This window comes from Oncorhynchus kisutch, linkage group LG16, assembly GCF_002021735.2.
Source record: "Oncorhynchus kisutch isolate 150728-3 linkage group LG16, Okis_V2, whole genome shotgun sequence".
Taxonomy (NCBI): domain Eukaryota; kingdom Metazoa; phylum Chordata; class Actinopteri; order Salmoniformes; family Salmonidae; genus Oncorhynchus; species Oncorhynchus kisutch.
In genome coordinates, this window is record NC_034189.2 from 48,494,532 (window position 1) to 48,506,585 (window position 12,054).

The 12,054-nt window shown below is 44.8% G+C and overlaps 1 protein-coding gene across 1 annotated transcript in view; it reads right to left on the reverse strand.

Moving 5' to 3' along the window:
- LOC109879653 (prostaglandin F2 receptor negative regulator-like) overlaps positions 1 to 12,054 on the reverse strand; it is a 38,083-nt gene that overhangs the window by 5,390 nt on the left and 20,639 nt on the right. Inside the window, exon 9 of the mRNA XM_020471817.2 lies at positions 10,109 to 10,216. Coding sequence (XP_020327406.2) covers positions 10,109 to 10,216 — 108 coding nt within the window. The remainder of the gene's footprint in view (positions 1 to 10,108; positions 10,217 to 12,054) is intronic.

Sequence of the window (12,054 nt, forward strand, 5' to 3'; positions counted from 1 at the left end):
CCTACTTTGTGAAAAATATAAAGATGCTGATGGTAATGATGATGATGAATAAGATGGGGAAAGGCAGGAAGGGACACAACTATATTTATAGAGATGGAATGGAGGGCACAGCGACCCCTCGTTTCCACAACCTCGGTGTCCGGAGTCAAGAGGTGACTGGATGTGACACGAGCCTAAACGTAGAGGACCGCTGGACTAACGGACCAATCAGGCCGATTCCTGCAGACTTAATTGAGGACTGGTCAGTGGACGTTAGTCTTAAAAGGATAGTTTGGTAGCTGGGCTGTTGTCAGTCGTAACCCTTTTCACTCCTAGAATTTGGACTAGATGGATAGGGCCAAATTGAATTTTTTTTGACAGAACAAATATGAAAAATTTAAAAAGGTTTTGAGAATGACAAATATTAATTTCCACAAGGTTTGTTGCTTCAGTGTCTTTATATATTTTTGTCAGATGTTACTATGGAATACTGAAGTATAATTACAAGCATTTCATTATTGTCAAAGGCTTTTATTGACAATTACATGAAGTTGATGCAAAGAGACAATATTTGCAGCGTTGACCCTTCTTTTTCAAGACCTCTGCAATCCGCCCTGGCATGCTGTCAATTAACTTCTGGGCCACATCCTGACTGGCAGCCCATTCTTGCATAATCAAGGCTTGGAGTTTGTCAGAATATGTGGGTTTTTGTTTGTCCACCAGCCTCTTGAGGATTGACCACAAGTTCTCAATGGGATTAACGTCTGGGGAGTTCTGGCCATGGACCTAAATTATCAATGTTTTGTTCCCGAACCACGTAGTTTTTTTTGCCTTATGGCAAGGTGCTCCATCATGCTGGAAAAGGCCACAGTGTTCCTGGATGGTTGGGAGAAGTTGCTCTCGGAGGATGTGTTGGTACCATTCTTTATTCAAGGCTGTGTTCTTAGGCAAAATTGTGAGTGAGCCCACTCCCTTGGCTGAGAAGCAACCCCACACATGAATGGTCTCAGGATGCTTTACTGTTGGCATGACACAGGACTGATGGTAGCGCTCACCTTGTCTTCTCCGGACAAGCTTTTTTCCAGATGCCCCAAACAATCGGAAAGGGATTCATCAGAGAAAATTACTTTACCCCAGTCCTCAGCAGTCCAATCCCTGTACCTTTTGCAGAATATCAGTCTGTCCCTGATGTTTTTCCTGGAGAGAAGTGGATCTTTGCTGCCCTTCTTGACACCAGGCCATCCTCCAAAAGTCTTCGCCTCACTGTACGTGCAGATGCACTCACACCTGCCTGCTGCCATTCCTGAGCAAGCTCTGTACTGGTGGTGCCCCGATCCCGCAGCTGAATCAACTTTAGGAGACGTCCTGGCGCTTGCTGGACATTCTTGGGCGCCCTGAAGCCTTCTTCACAGTAATTGAACCGCTCTCCTTGAAGTTCTTGATGATCCTATAAAATGGTTGATTTAGGTGCAATCTTACCGGCAGCAATATTCTTGCCTGTGAAGCCCTTTTTGTGCAAAGCAATGATAACGGCACGTGTTTGACAGAGGAAGAACAGTGATTCCAAGCACCACCCTCCTTTTGAAGCTTCCAGTCTGTTATTCGAACTCAATCAGCATGACAGACTGATCTCCAGCCGTGTCCTCGTCAACACTCACACCCGTCTTAACGAGAGAATCACTGACATGATGTCAGCTGGTCCTTTTGTGGCAGGGCTGAAATGCAATGGAAATGTTTTTTGGGGATTCAGTTCATTTGCATGGCAAAGAGGGACTTTGCAATTCATCTGATCACTCTTCATAACATTCTGGAGTATATGCAAATTGCCATCATACAAACTGAGGCAGCAGACTATGTGAAAACTAATATTTGTGTCATTCTCAAAACTTTTGGCCTCGACTGTACACTTCATTTTTATGTGCATTTTACATTTACAGTACTTTTTGCAGCATTTCTCATAACGAAAATCTAAAAATACTCTGGATACATTCAGTGACATAGAAAATGGTTGCTTAAATGGGAAGAGGTCCATGATAAGGCGTTGCTCTGCCTTCTTGACATCTCAGTCGAGGGAAAGTGTCAGTAACATGCATGTCAATCAAAAAAACGGCCCATTATAAATCAACGTGGTTCAGGTGTGCATCGTTTGACAGCCCGTTCTACTGTCAACATTACTAGTTATAAAATACAGTCCTACATTAAATACATTTAAAAATGTGAAGTACACATTATGACATCAAACAGGTATTATAATCCTTCAACGTCTCGTCTTTCAGAACACACGGACTCCTCTAGATTTACAGCATTCCCCTCGCTCAGATTACAAACTAAATTACTAAAGTAGCCAATATCATCCGCAACGAGTTACAGGTGCTGAGACTAGTAAAAGTAGTAGTGGTAGTACGTTGCTAGGTAACAATGTAAACAATGCCACTTTATATGAACGGGACCATGTGTATGTTGTCTCATATCATGCAGGAGAGGCTCTAACAATGGGAACTCTAACCCACCCGTTGTAGAAACCTGTTTGGAACGTCTGCCAGTTGAAACTCATACAACGCTGTAAAGCAGACAGCTTGAGCTCTGACGTCATATACAACATGTTACTGTACAGCCCCTGCATTCCAATTGAGGTGCTCATTAATGACCAAATCTGCCATTTTCAACCAGTATATGGGATGACAGGGGCTGTGAGTGTAAAGGGTTAATAGTTTGGTAGCTGGGCCTTTTATATTGAATAGTAAGCAGTGTTTCTATGAAGCCACTCAGTTCCTATCTGAAAGGATCTCCTAAGTTATAAAGCCTCATAAAGCCACAGTTTGCCTCCTTTGACATTAAATACAATTATAACAAAGGACAGGAAGAGAGAACATGAAGATATTAAAATAACATCCCTGGAGTTGTATGAACACCCATTACACTATCCAAATAGAAGATATCTAAAGAGGAATTAAGGTGACCCACCACACCTTAGAGAAACAAAAAGAAGAGGAACCTGCCAAGACCCCCTGTACCAGGCACTGCAGATAACATTTTCTCACGCACATGCACACATGCCTGCGAGCACACACACATCGTCACATTGCCTCAGATTGGTCCCAGCTGTTTCAGTGGACTGTAATTCCTTGAATATACTGCTCTTTGAACCGCACGCGTAGCAACAATAACCAAGACGGCAAAACAATTACATTATCATCACCAGTGTTCCCATTAACAAGCTTGATCCCCACCACAACACAACAGTATGCTGTAAGATTCCTTCCACTGGCCCTTTTATCCTCCCCTCCACCTCCTCTATCCTCCCCTCCACCTCCTCTATCCTCCCCTCCACCTCTCCTATCCTCCCCTCCACCTCTCCTATCCTCCCCTCCACCTCCTCCCTCCTATCCTCCTCCACCCTCCCCTCCTCCACCTCCTCTATCCTCCCTCCACCTCCTCTATCCTCCCCCCACCTCCTCTATCCTATCCTCCCCTCCACCTCCTCTATCCTATCCTCCCCCCACCTCCTCCCTCCTATCCTCCCCTCCACCTCCTCTATCCCCCCCCCACCTCCTCTATCCCCCCCCCACCTCCTCTATCCTCCCCTCCACCTCCTCTATCCTCCCCTCCACCTCTCCTATCCTCCCCTCCACCTCCTCCCTCCTATCCTCCTCCACCTCCTCTATCCTCCCTCCACCTCCTCTATCCTCCCTCCACCTCCTCTATCCTCCCCCCACCTCCTCTATCCTATCCTCCCCTCCACCTCCTCTCTCCTCCCCCACCTCCTCTCTCCTATCCTCCCCCTCCTCTCTCCTATCCACCTCCTCCTCCTCCCTATCCTCCCCTCCTATCCTATCCTCCCCCTCCTCTCCACCTCCTCTATCCTCCCCTCCACCATCCTCCCCTCCACCATCCTCCCCTCCACCATCCTCCCCTCCATCTCATCAACACCAGGAACCGCTAAGGAGAAATAAAAGTAGATTGTCTTCACATTGAAATGAACTGAACAAAATACATTTGATTGGTTCATTCCATGTATTGATCCCCAGAGGGGGGAGTTAGTTAGTTTTGCCAGCAGCAGCAGAAGGTAAAGACCAATAGTGGTAGAGACACTACAGGCATCCAGAACACAGAAAGAAACAGGGATACTGCCACTGATGTCTGATAGAACAAAGTATATTACACGTGGGCCATAAAACGCTGCTACAACACAGCACACAGGAATACTAAACACTGCATGGACCTCGTAGAATCACAATGAGCAGAACGGCCATTCCAATTATGAGCAACGGGCCATGACCGACTGGCGGCGGCCATTTTGGGTGTCTCATTTGGAATTGACGCTAACAAGTCATGACGTCGCGTAAATTCTATTGTGTCGCCAATATTTTGGGTGGAATGTGGAAAATGTAGTATTTCTTAGAGTTATGGGCTGATCCAAAGAGACATATTGTGCAGTAGGGTGCCATTTGACACACAACTCATGTCTGTTCTGTTGTGTTACCCCTTCTATTTCTATGCTCAAGCCGTCCTCCCCTTTATTACCAGAAGGACTTAATGGCCTGAGTGAGAGCCTCTCTTTCCCCGCACCAGTAAGTTAGACCGTTCTCTCTTCACCACTCCTTTAGGAGATCTCTCCGGTCTCCTCTTCTCCCTGTAAGGGGGTAATGGACCATGGAATAGAACTATTAATTACTGGCTGTAGAGGAGAAGAGAACAGGGTTGGCAGGCTAGTTTGAATCTGTGGGGCAGGCTAGGAGAGGAGACAGACTCAGTGAACTACTCTAGACGTAAAAGGATGGTTCCATCCTAGTCAGACGTTTACATGCTTCTTTAGTGGGTTGACATTTTTTTTTTTGATATTTAACTAGGCAAGTCAGTTAGGAACAAATTCTTATTTACAATGACGGCCTACCCCGGCCAAACCCGGACGACGCTGGGGCAATTGTGCGCTTCTCAATGGGACTACCAATCACGGCCGGATGTGATGCGGTACTGGGCCGAGTCCATATTCCACTCCATTCAAAGACAATTATAACCAATAAACAATGTTATGTTCCATCTTTCTCTTGATCTTAATTTAACCTCCTGTTGTCCTTTTTATGTTATGTCCTCATGGCAGCAACTGGCACAAGCAGGGACAACGTCTTCAGTGTCTCCCCTAAGGAAACAGACTCCATACTCTGGGTACAGAGACACGACAGCATCTGAGAAAAACAGCTGTTGCTTGTCAGCTTCAACTGATGCCAAACAAACAAACCCATAACTCTGCTCTTTGATGACAACATCCTCGTGTCCCAACCACTCACACACTTCTATACATTTCCTGGGCATTCTATACATTTGCTGTGCATTCCTTACGTTGTGAACATCTCACGTCTCCCGTTAGTCTTGGTCAGCAGGCATCAACACGCCAGGCCAACAGCTAGCTAGCTTTCTCAACAGCATCAGTTCACAAGTGCAACATTCCCACCAACAGACGTGCAGTCTGTCGGTCTCACACAATCACCACACCGGCTGCGTCCTAATGATCTAATATACATGTATTTCCTTGATGTCCACTAATCTGAAAGGACATGATGATAGACCAATATATATATGTTTTAATCCATCTGTCCATTTATATCAGCTAGGAAAGGAAACAAGGAAAGGTGGCTGTTTGTCATCTTGCGGTCTCTCTGTGACGCTAGGTCTTGTGGGTAGGTCCATTCCAGTGCTGCATAGGAATGTGATTCTCCTGCTCAGGCTTGTTCCTGCACTGTAAATGTTGTATATAGAGTATCACTGTGGATTACTCAACACTTACACCAAACCATCAGTCCTGTCAGGTACTATCCAGTCCCTCTCCTTTCTATATAGCAGTGGTTCCCAAACGTTTTATAGTCCCGCACCCCTTCAAACATTCAACCTCCAGCTGCGTACCCCCTCTAGCACCAGGGTCAGCTGTACCCCCTCTAGCACCAGGGTCAGCTGTACCCCCTCTAGCACCAGGGTCAGCTGTACCCCCTCTAGCACCAGGGTCAGCTGTACCCCCTCTAGCACCAGGGTCAGCTGTACCCCCTCTAGCACCAGGGTCAGCTGTACCCCCTCTAGCACCAGGGTCAGCTGTACCCCCTCTAGCACCAGGGTCAGCTGTACCCCCTCTAGCACCAGGGTCAGCTGTACCCCCTCTAGCACCAGGGTCAGCTGTACCCCCTCTAGCACCAGGGTCAGCTGTACCCCCTCTAGCACCAGGGTCAGCTGTACCCCCTCTAGCACCAGGGTCAGCTGTACCCCCTCTAGCACCAGGGTCAGCACACTGTTTTTTGCCATCATTGGAAGCCTGCCACACACACACACACACACACACACTATACGATACATTTATTAAACATAAGACTGAGTGTGAGTATTTGTCACAACCCGGCTCATGGGACGTGACAAAGAGCTCTTTTAGAACCAGGGCACAAATAAAAATATTCAATCATTTTGCTCATTTTTTACAATGTAGAAAATAGTACAAATAAAGAAAAATCCTTGAACAAGTAAAGGTTCTGAAACTTTTGACCGGTAGTAAGTAAATATATATATCTCGTTCAAGGGTTTTTCTTTATTTGTACTATTCTGATCAATTTGATGTTATTTAAAACTGACAATTTTTTTTTGCTTTTCTTTCAAAAACAAGGACATTTCTAAGTGACCCCAAACTTTTGAACGATAGTGCTAACATAATTGCAAAGGGGTTTTCTAATGATCAATTAGCCTTTTAAAATGATAAACTTGGATTAGCTAACACAACGTGCCATTGGAACACAGGGGTGATGGTTGCTGATAATGGGCCTCTGTACGCCTTTGTAGATACTCCATAAAAAAGCTGCCGTTTCCAGCTACAATAGTCATTTACAACATTAACAATGTCTACACTGTATTTCTAATCAATTTTATGTTATTTTAAAACGGACAAAAAAAAGAGCTTTTCTTTCAAAAACAAGGACATTTCTAAGTGACCCCAAACTTTTGAACAGTAGTGTATATATTTGTTTTAAATGTGAATCACGCTTTTATTATACATACACCTGACGACATTTGGGAATTTTGTTTGGGAATACCTGCTATATAGGCTATCACTGTGGATTACTCAACATTTACACCAAACCATCAGTCACACCAGCTACTATCCAGTTCCTCTCCTAGACATCTGTTCCCCAAGTCTCTCTGCCATTTGGTTTCATGTGGTATTGTTGACAGTTTTACAGCACCTCACATATCCGACATCAACAGCATTAATATGGGGATTAAATATGCCCCACCTCTGTAAGAGAAGGAATAAATAGTGTGTGTGTATGTGCGTGTGTGTGTACGCACGCTAAGACAATAATGGTTGGGTAACACCATCCGGTGCATGACTAAACGACAGCACACACACACCTACTCACGTGAGTTTAAGACACCGCAGACGTCAGGGTTGGGCAATACCGTATCAGTCGGCACATGACTAAACTAAACAAACCACTGCCACACCTGAAGGAAACGAGATGTATCCGTTTCAGTATCAGTTAGAACAATTTGGCTTGAATAGTGCGTCACAATACCGATTGTGAGGCATCATGACCAAGTTAATACGAAGGTAAGTCTGGCTCACAGATGAGACATGGAATTCTTAAAGCTACAGGTCAGCTCTAATTAATTAACACCTGATTCAACTAAACCAGAGGTCTTGATAATCAGCTGATTGGTTGAATTGGGTATGTCAGTGCTGGGATGGAACAAAAGCCTAGGCTACACCTGAAAGCTCTCACCACTGTCTGAGAAAATTCTGCAGTCGATTGAGAAGACAAAATGCCATTCTAACCAAAAAAAGCCATGAGCTAATTAACATACTAACAGTGTAGTTCAGTAATACCATTCCCCTGCAGCCTTCCAGCTGTCTCCCTGTAGGTAACTAACATACTAACAGTGAGGTTCAGTAATACCATTCCCCTGCAGCCTTCCAGCTGTCTCCCTGTAGGTAACTAACTGACAGTGTAGTTCAGTAATACCATTCCCCTGCAGCCTTCCAGCTGTCTCCCTGTAGGTAACTAACATACTAACAGTGTAGTTCAGTAATACCATTCCCCTGCAGCCTTCCAGCTGTCTCCCTGTAGGTAACTAACATACTAACAGTGTAGTTCAGTAATACCATTCCCCTGCAGCCTTCCAGCTGTCTCCCTGTAGGTAACTAACATACTAACAGTGTAGTTCAGTAATACCATTCCCCTGCAGACTTCCAGCTGTCTCCCTGTAGGTAACTAACATACTAACAGTGTAGTTCAGTAATACCATTCCCCTGCAGCCTTCCAGCTGTCTCCCTGTAGGTAACTGAGAGACTAACAGTGTAGTTCAGTAATACCATTCCCCTGCAGCCTTCCAGCTGTCTCCCTGTAGGTAACTAACTGACAGTGTAGTTCAGTAATACCATTCCCCTGCAGCCTTCCAGCTGTCTCCCTGTAGGTAACTAACTGACAGTGTAGTTCAGTAATACCATTCCCCTGCAGCCTTCCAGCTGTCTCCCTGTAGGTAACTAACATACTAACAGTGTAGTTCAGTAATACCATTCCCCTGCAGCCTTCCAGCTGTCTCCCTGTAGGTAACTAACATACTAACAGTGTAGTTCAGTAATACCATTCCCCTGCAGACTTCCAGCTGTCTCCCTGTAGGTAACTAACATACTAACAGTGTAGTTCAGTAATACCATTCCCCTGCAGCCTTCCAGCTGTCTCCCTGTAGGTAACTAACATACTAACAGTGTAGTTCAGTAATACCATTCCCCTGCAGACTTCCAGCTGTCTCCCTGTAGGTAACTAACATACTAACAGTGTAGTTCAGTAATACCATTCCCCTGCAGCCTTCCAGCTGTCTCCCTGTAGGTAACTGAGAGACTAACAGTGTAGTTCAGTAATACCATTCCCCTGCAGCCTTCCAGCTGTCTCCCTGTAGGTAACTGAGAGACTAACAGTGTAGTTCAGTAATACCATTCCCCTGCAGCCTTCCAGCTGTCTCCCTGTAGGTAACTAACAAACTAACAGTGTAGTTCAGTAATACCATTCCCCTGCAGACTTCCAGCTGTCTCCCTGTAGGTAACTAACATACTAACAGTGTAGTTCAGTAATACCATTCCCCTGCAGCCTTCCAGCTGTCTCCCTGTAGGTAACTGAGAGACTAACAGTGTAGTTCAGTAATACCATTCCCCTGCAGCCTTCCAGCTGTCTCCCTGTAGGTAACTAACTGACAGTGTAGTTCAGTAATACCATTCCCCTGCAGCCTTCCAGCTGTCTCCCTGTAGGTAACTAACTGACAGTGTAGTTCAGTAATACCATTCCCCTGCAGCCTTCCAGCTGTCTCCCTGTAGGTAACTAACTGACAGTGTAGTTCAGTAATACCATTCCCCTGCAGCCTTTCAGCTGTCTCCCTGTAGGTAACTGACAGTGTAGTTCAGTAATACCATTCCCCTGCAGCCTTCCAGCTGTCTCCCTGAAGGTAACTGCTATGTTCCACCATCAGGAAAAGAAGCTGCAACTGCCCAGAAGATTACCATGACATTCCATTACGTTCTCTGATATGCACGTGAATAACAGGAAGGCGTATGTGTGTGTATGCATGTGAATCCATACACACACCGACAGCTGGGGTTCTGAAAAATGATGACCCCCCCCTTGCATAATCACACAATCACATTCAGACAAACACACACAGGTGCTATGAGCAGAACACTGTTCTGATCTCTGACCGGTCTCCTGTTAGACTGGACTGAAGAATATAGAACGATAACAATATGAAAGAGACAGAGAGGAGGAGGAGAAAGGAGACAGAGACCGATACACAGAGTTATGTAATCTAATAGCTGAGGGAGAGGAAGACAAAGTGATAGAGAGAGTTGATAAGAGAGAATGAGACAGAATGACTTCCAATAAGAGATCACACTGCACTCCTCCCTGAGCTGGGAGAACAGTGATAGGAGAGGCAGGAGGAGGACAGGAGGAAGGGAGGAAGGGAGGAAGGGAGGAGAGGATGGAGAGATGTGAACAGGACAGCTGATAAGAAACTAATTAACTCAGTCTGTCTCAACACTGGAAGGCTGTGTCTTATGGATACAGTCATCACCTGATGAGAGTGTGTGTGTGTCGTCCCCTACCTGACTTGGGGGATGCTCCAGAGACGCTGAGGGCACACACCATCTTGGCGGTCTCCCAGGGATAAAGAGTGGTGGTGTCAGAGCGGATGGCCACAGCGAACAAGGGGCCTACAGGAAGGAACACACACAGGTTAGAGGTCAGGGGTTACATTCACTGTGTTTACACCCCTAACACTGGTCCTTCGCCAGGTCTTTCAAAGGTGCTAGTCCAAACAGCTCCTCTCAGCTCACTGAGCCAGTCAGAGTGTGTGTGTGTGTGTGTGTTAGAGGTCGACCGATTAATCGGAATGGCCGATTAATTAGGGCCGATTTCAAGTTTTCATAACAATCGGAAATCGGTATTTTATACCTTTATTTAACTAGGCAAGTCAGTTAAGAACACATTCTTATTTTCAATGACGGCCTAGGAACGGTGTGTTAACTGCCTTGTTCAGGGGCAGAACGACAGATTTTCACCTTGTCAGCTCAGGGGATCCAATCTTGCAACCGTACAGTTAACTTGTCCAATGCTCTAACCATTGCACTCCACGAGGAGCCTGCCTGTTACGCGAATGCAGTAAAAGCCAAGGTAAATTGCTAGCTAGCATTAAACTTATCTTATAAAAAAACAATCAATCATAATCACTAGTTATAACTACTAATCCAGTTTAGCAGGCAATATTAACCAGGCGAAATTGTGTCATTTCTCTTGCGTTCAATGCACGCAGAGTCAGAGTATATGCAACAGTTTGGGCAGCCTGGCTCATTGCGAACTAATTTGCCAGAATTTTACGTAATTATGTCATAACGTTGAAGGTTGTGCAATGGAACGGGAATATTTAGACTTAACGATGCCACCCGTTCGGTATTTTATCTAACGGTTCCGTATTTCATTGAAATAATAAACGTTTTGTTTTCGAAATGATAGTTTCCGTATTCGACCATATTAATGACCAAAGGCTCATATTTCTGTGTGTTATTATGTTATAATTAAGTCTGATTTGATAGAGCAGTCTGACTGAGCAGCAGCAGGCCCGTAATCATTCATTCAAACAGCACTTTCGTGCGTTTTGCCAGCAGCTCTTCACAAGCACAGCGCTGTTTATGACTTCAAGCCCATCAGCCTAATGGCTGGTGTAACCAATGTGAAATGGCTTGCTAGTTAGCTGCTTGTGCGCTAATACCGTTTCAAATGTCACGTGCTTTTAGATTTGGAGTAGTTATTCCCCTTGCGCTGCAAGGGCCGTGGCTTATGTGGAGCGATGGGTAATGATGCTTCGAGTGTGGCTGTTGTCGATGTGTTCCTGGTTCGAGCCCAGGTAGGGGCGAGGAGGGGGACGGAAGCTATACTGTTACACTGGCAATACTATAGTGCCTATAAGAACATCCAATAGTCAAAGGTATATGAAATAGAAAATGGTAGAGAGAAATAGTCCTATAAAATACTGTATTAACTACAACCTAAAATCTCTTACCTTGGAATATTGAAGTCTCATGTTAAAAGGAACCACCAACTTTCATATGTTCTCATGTTCTGAGCAAGGAACTTAAACGTTAGCTTTTTTACATGGCACATATTGCATATTGGCACATATTACTTTCTTCTCCAACACTTTGTTTTTGCATTATTTAAACCAAATTGAACATGTTTCATTATTTATTTGAGGCTATTTTATTGTGGTATTATATTAAGTTAAAATAAGTGTTCATTCAGTATTGTTGTAATTGTCATTATTACAAATGTAAAAGTAAAATAAAAAAAATTGGCCGATTAATCGGCATCGGCTTTTTTGGTCCTCCAATAATCGGTATCGGCGTTGAAAAATCATGATCGGTCGACCTCTAGTGCGTGTGTGTGGATAAGCACCTACAGAGGGACTTAGTATGGTGTCTCCTCTAACACAGGTTCAACACACACGAGAAAGAGAGCCAGTGATACGGATCATTGCAGCTTCTAACTGATTTGT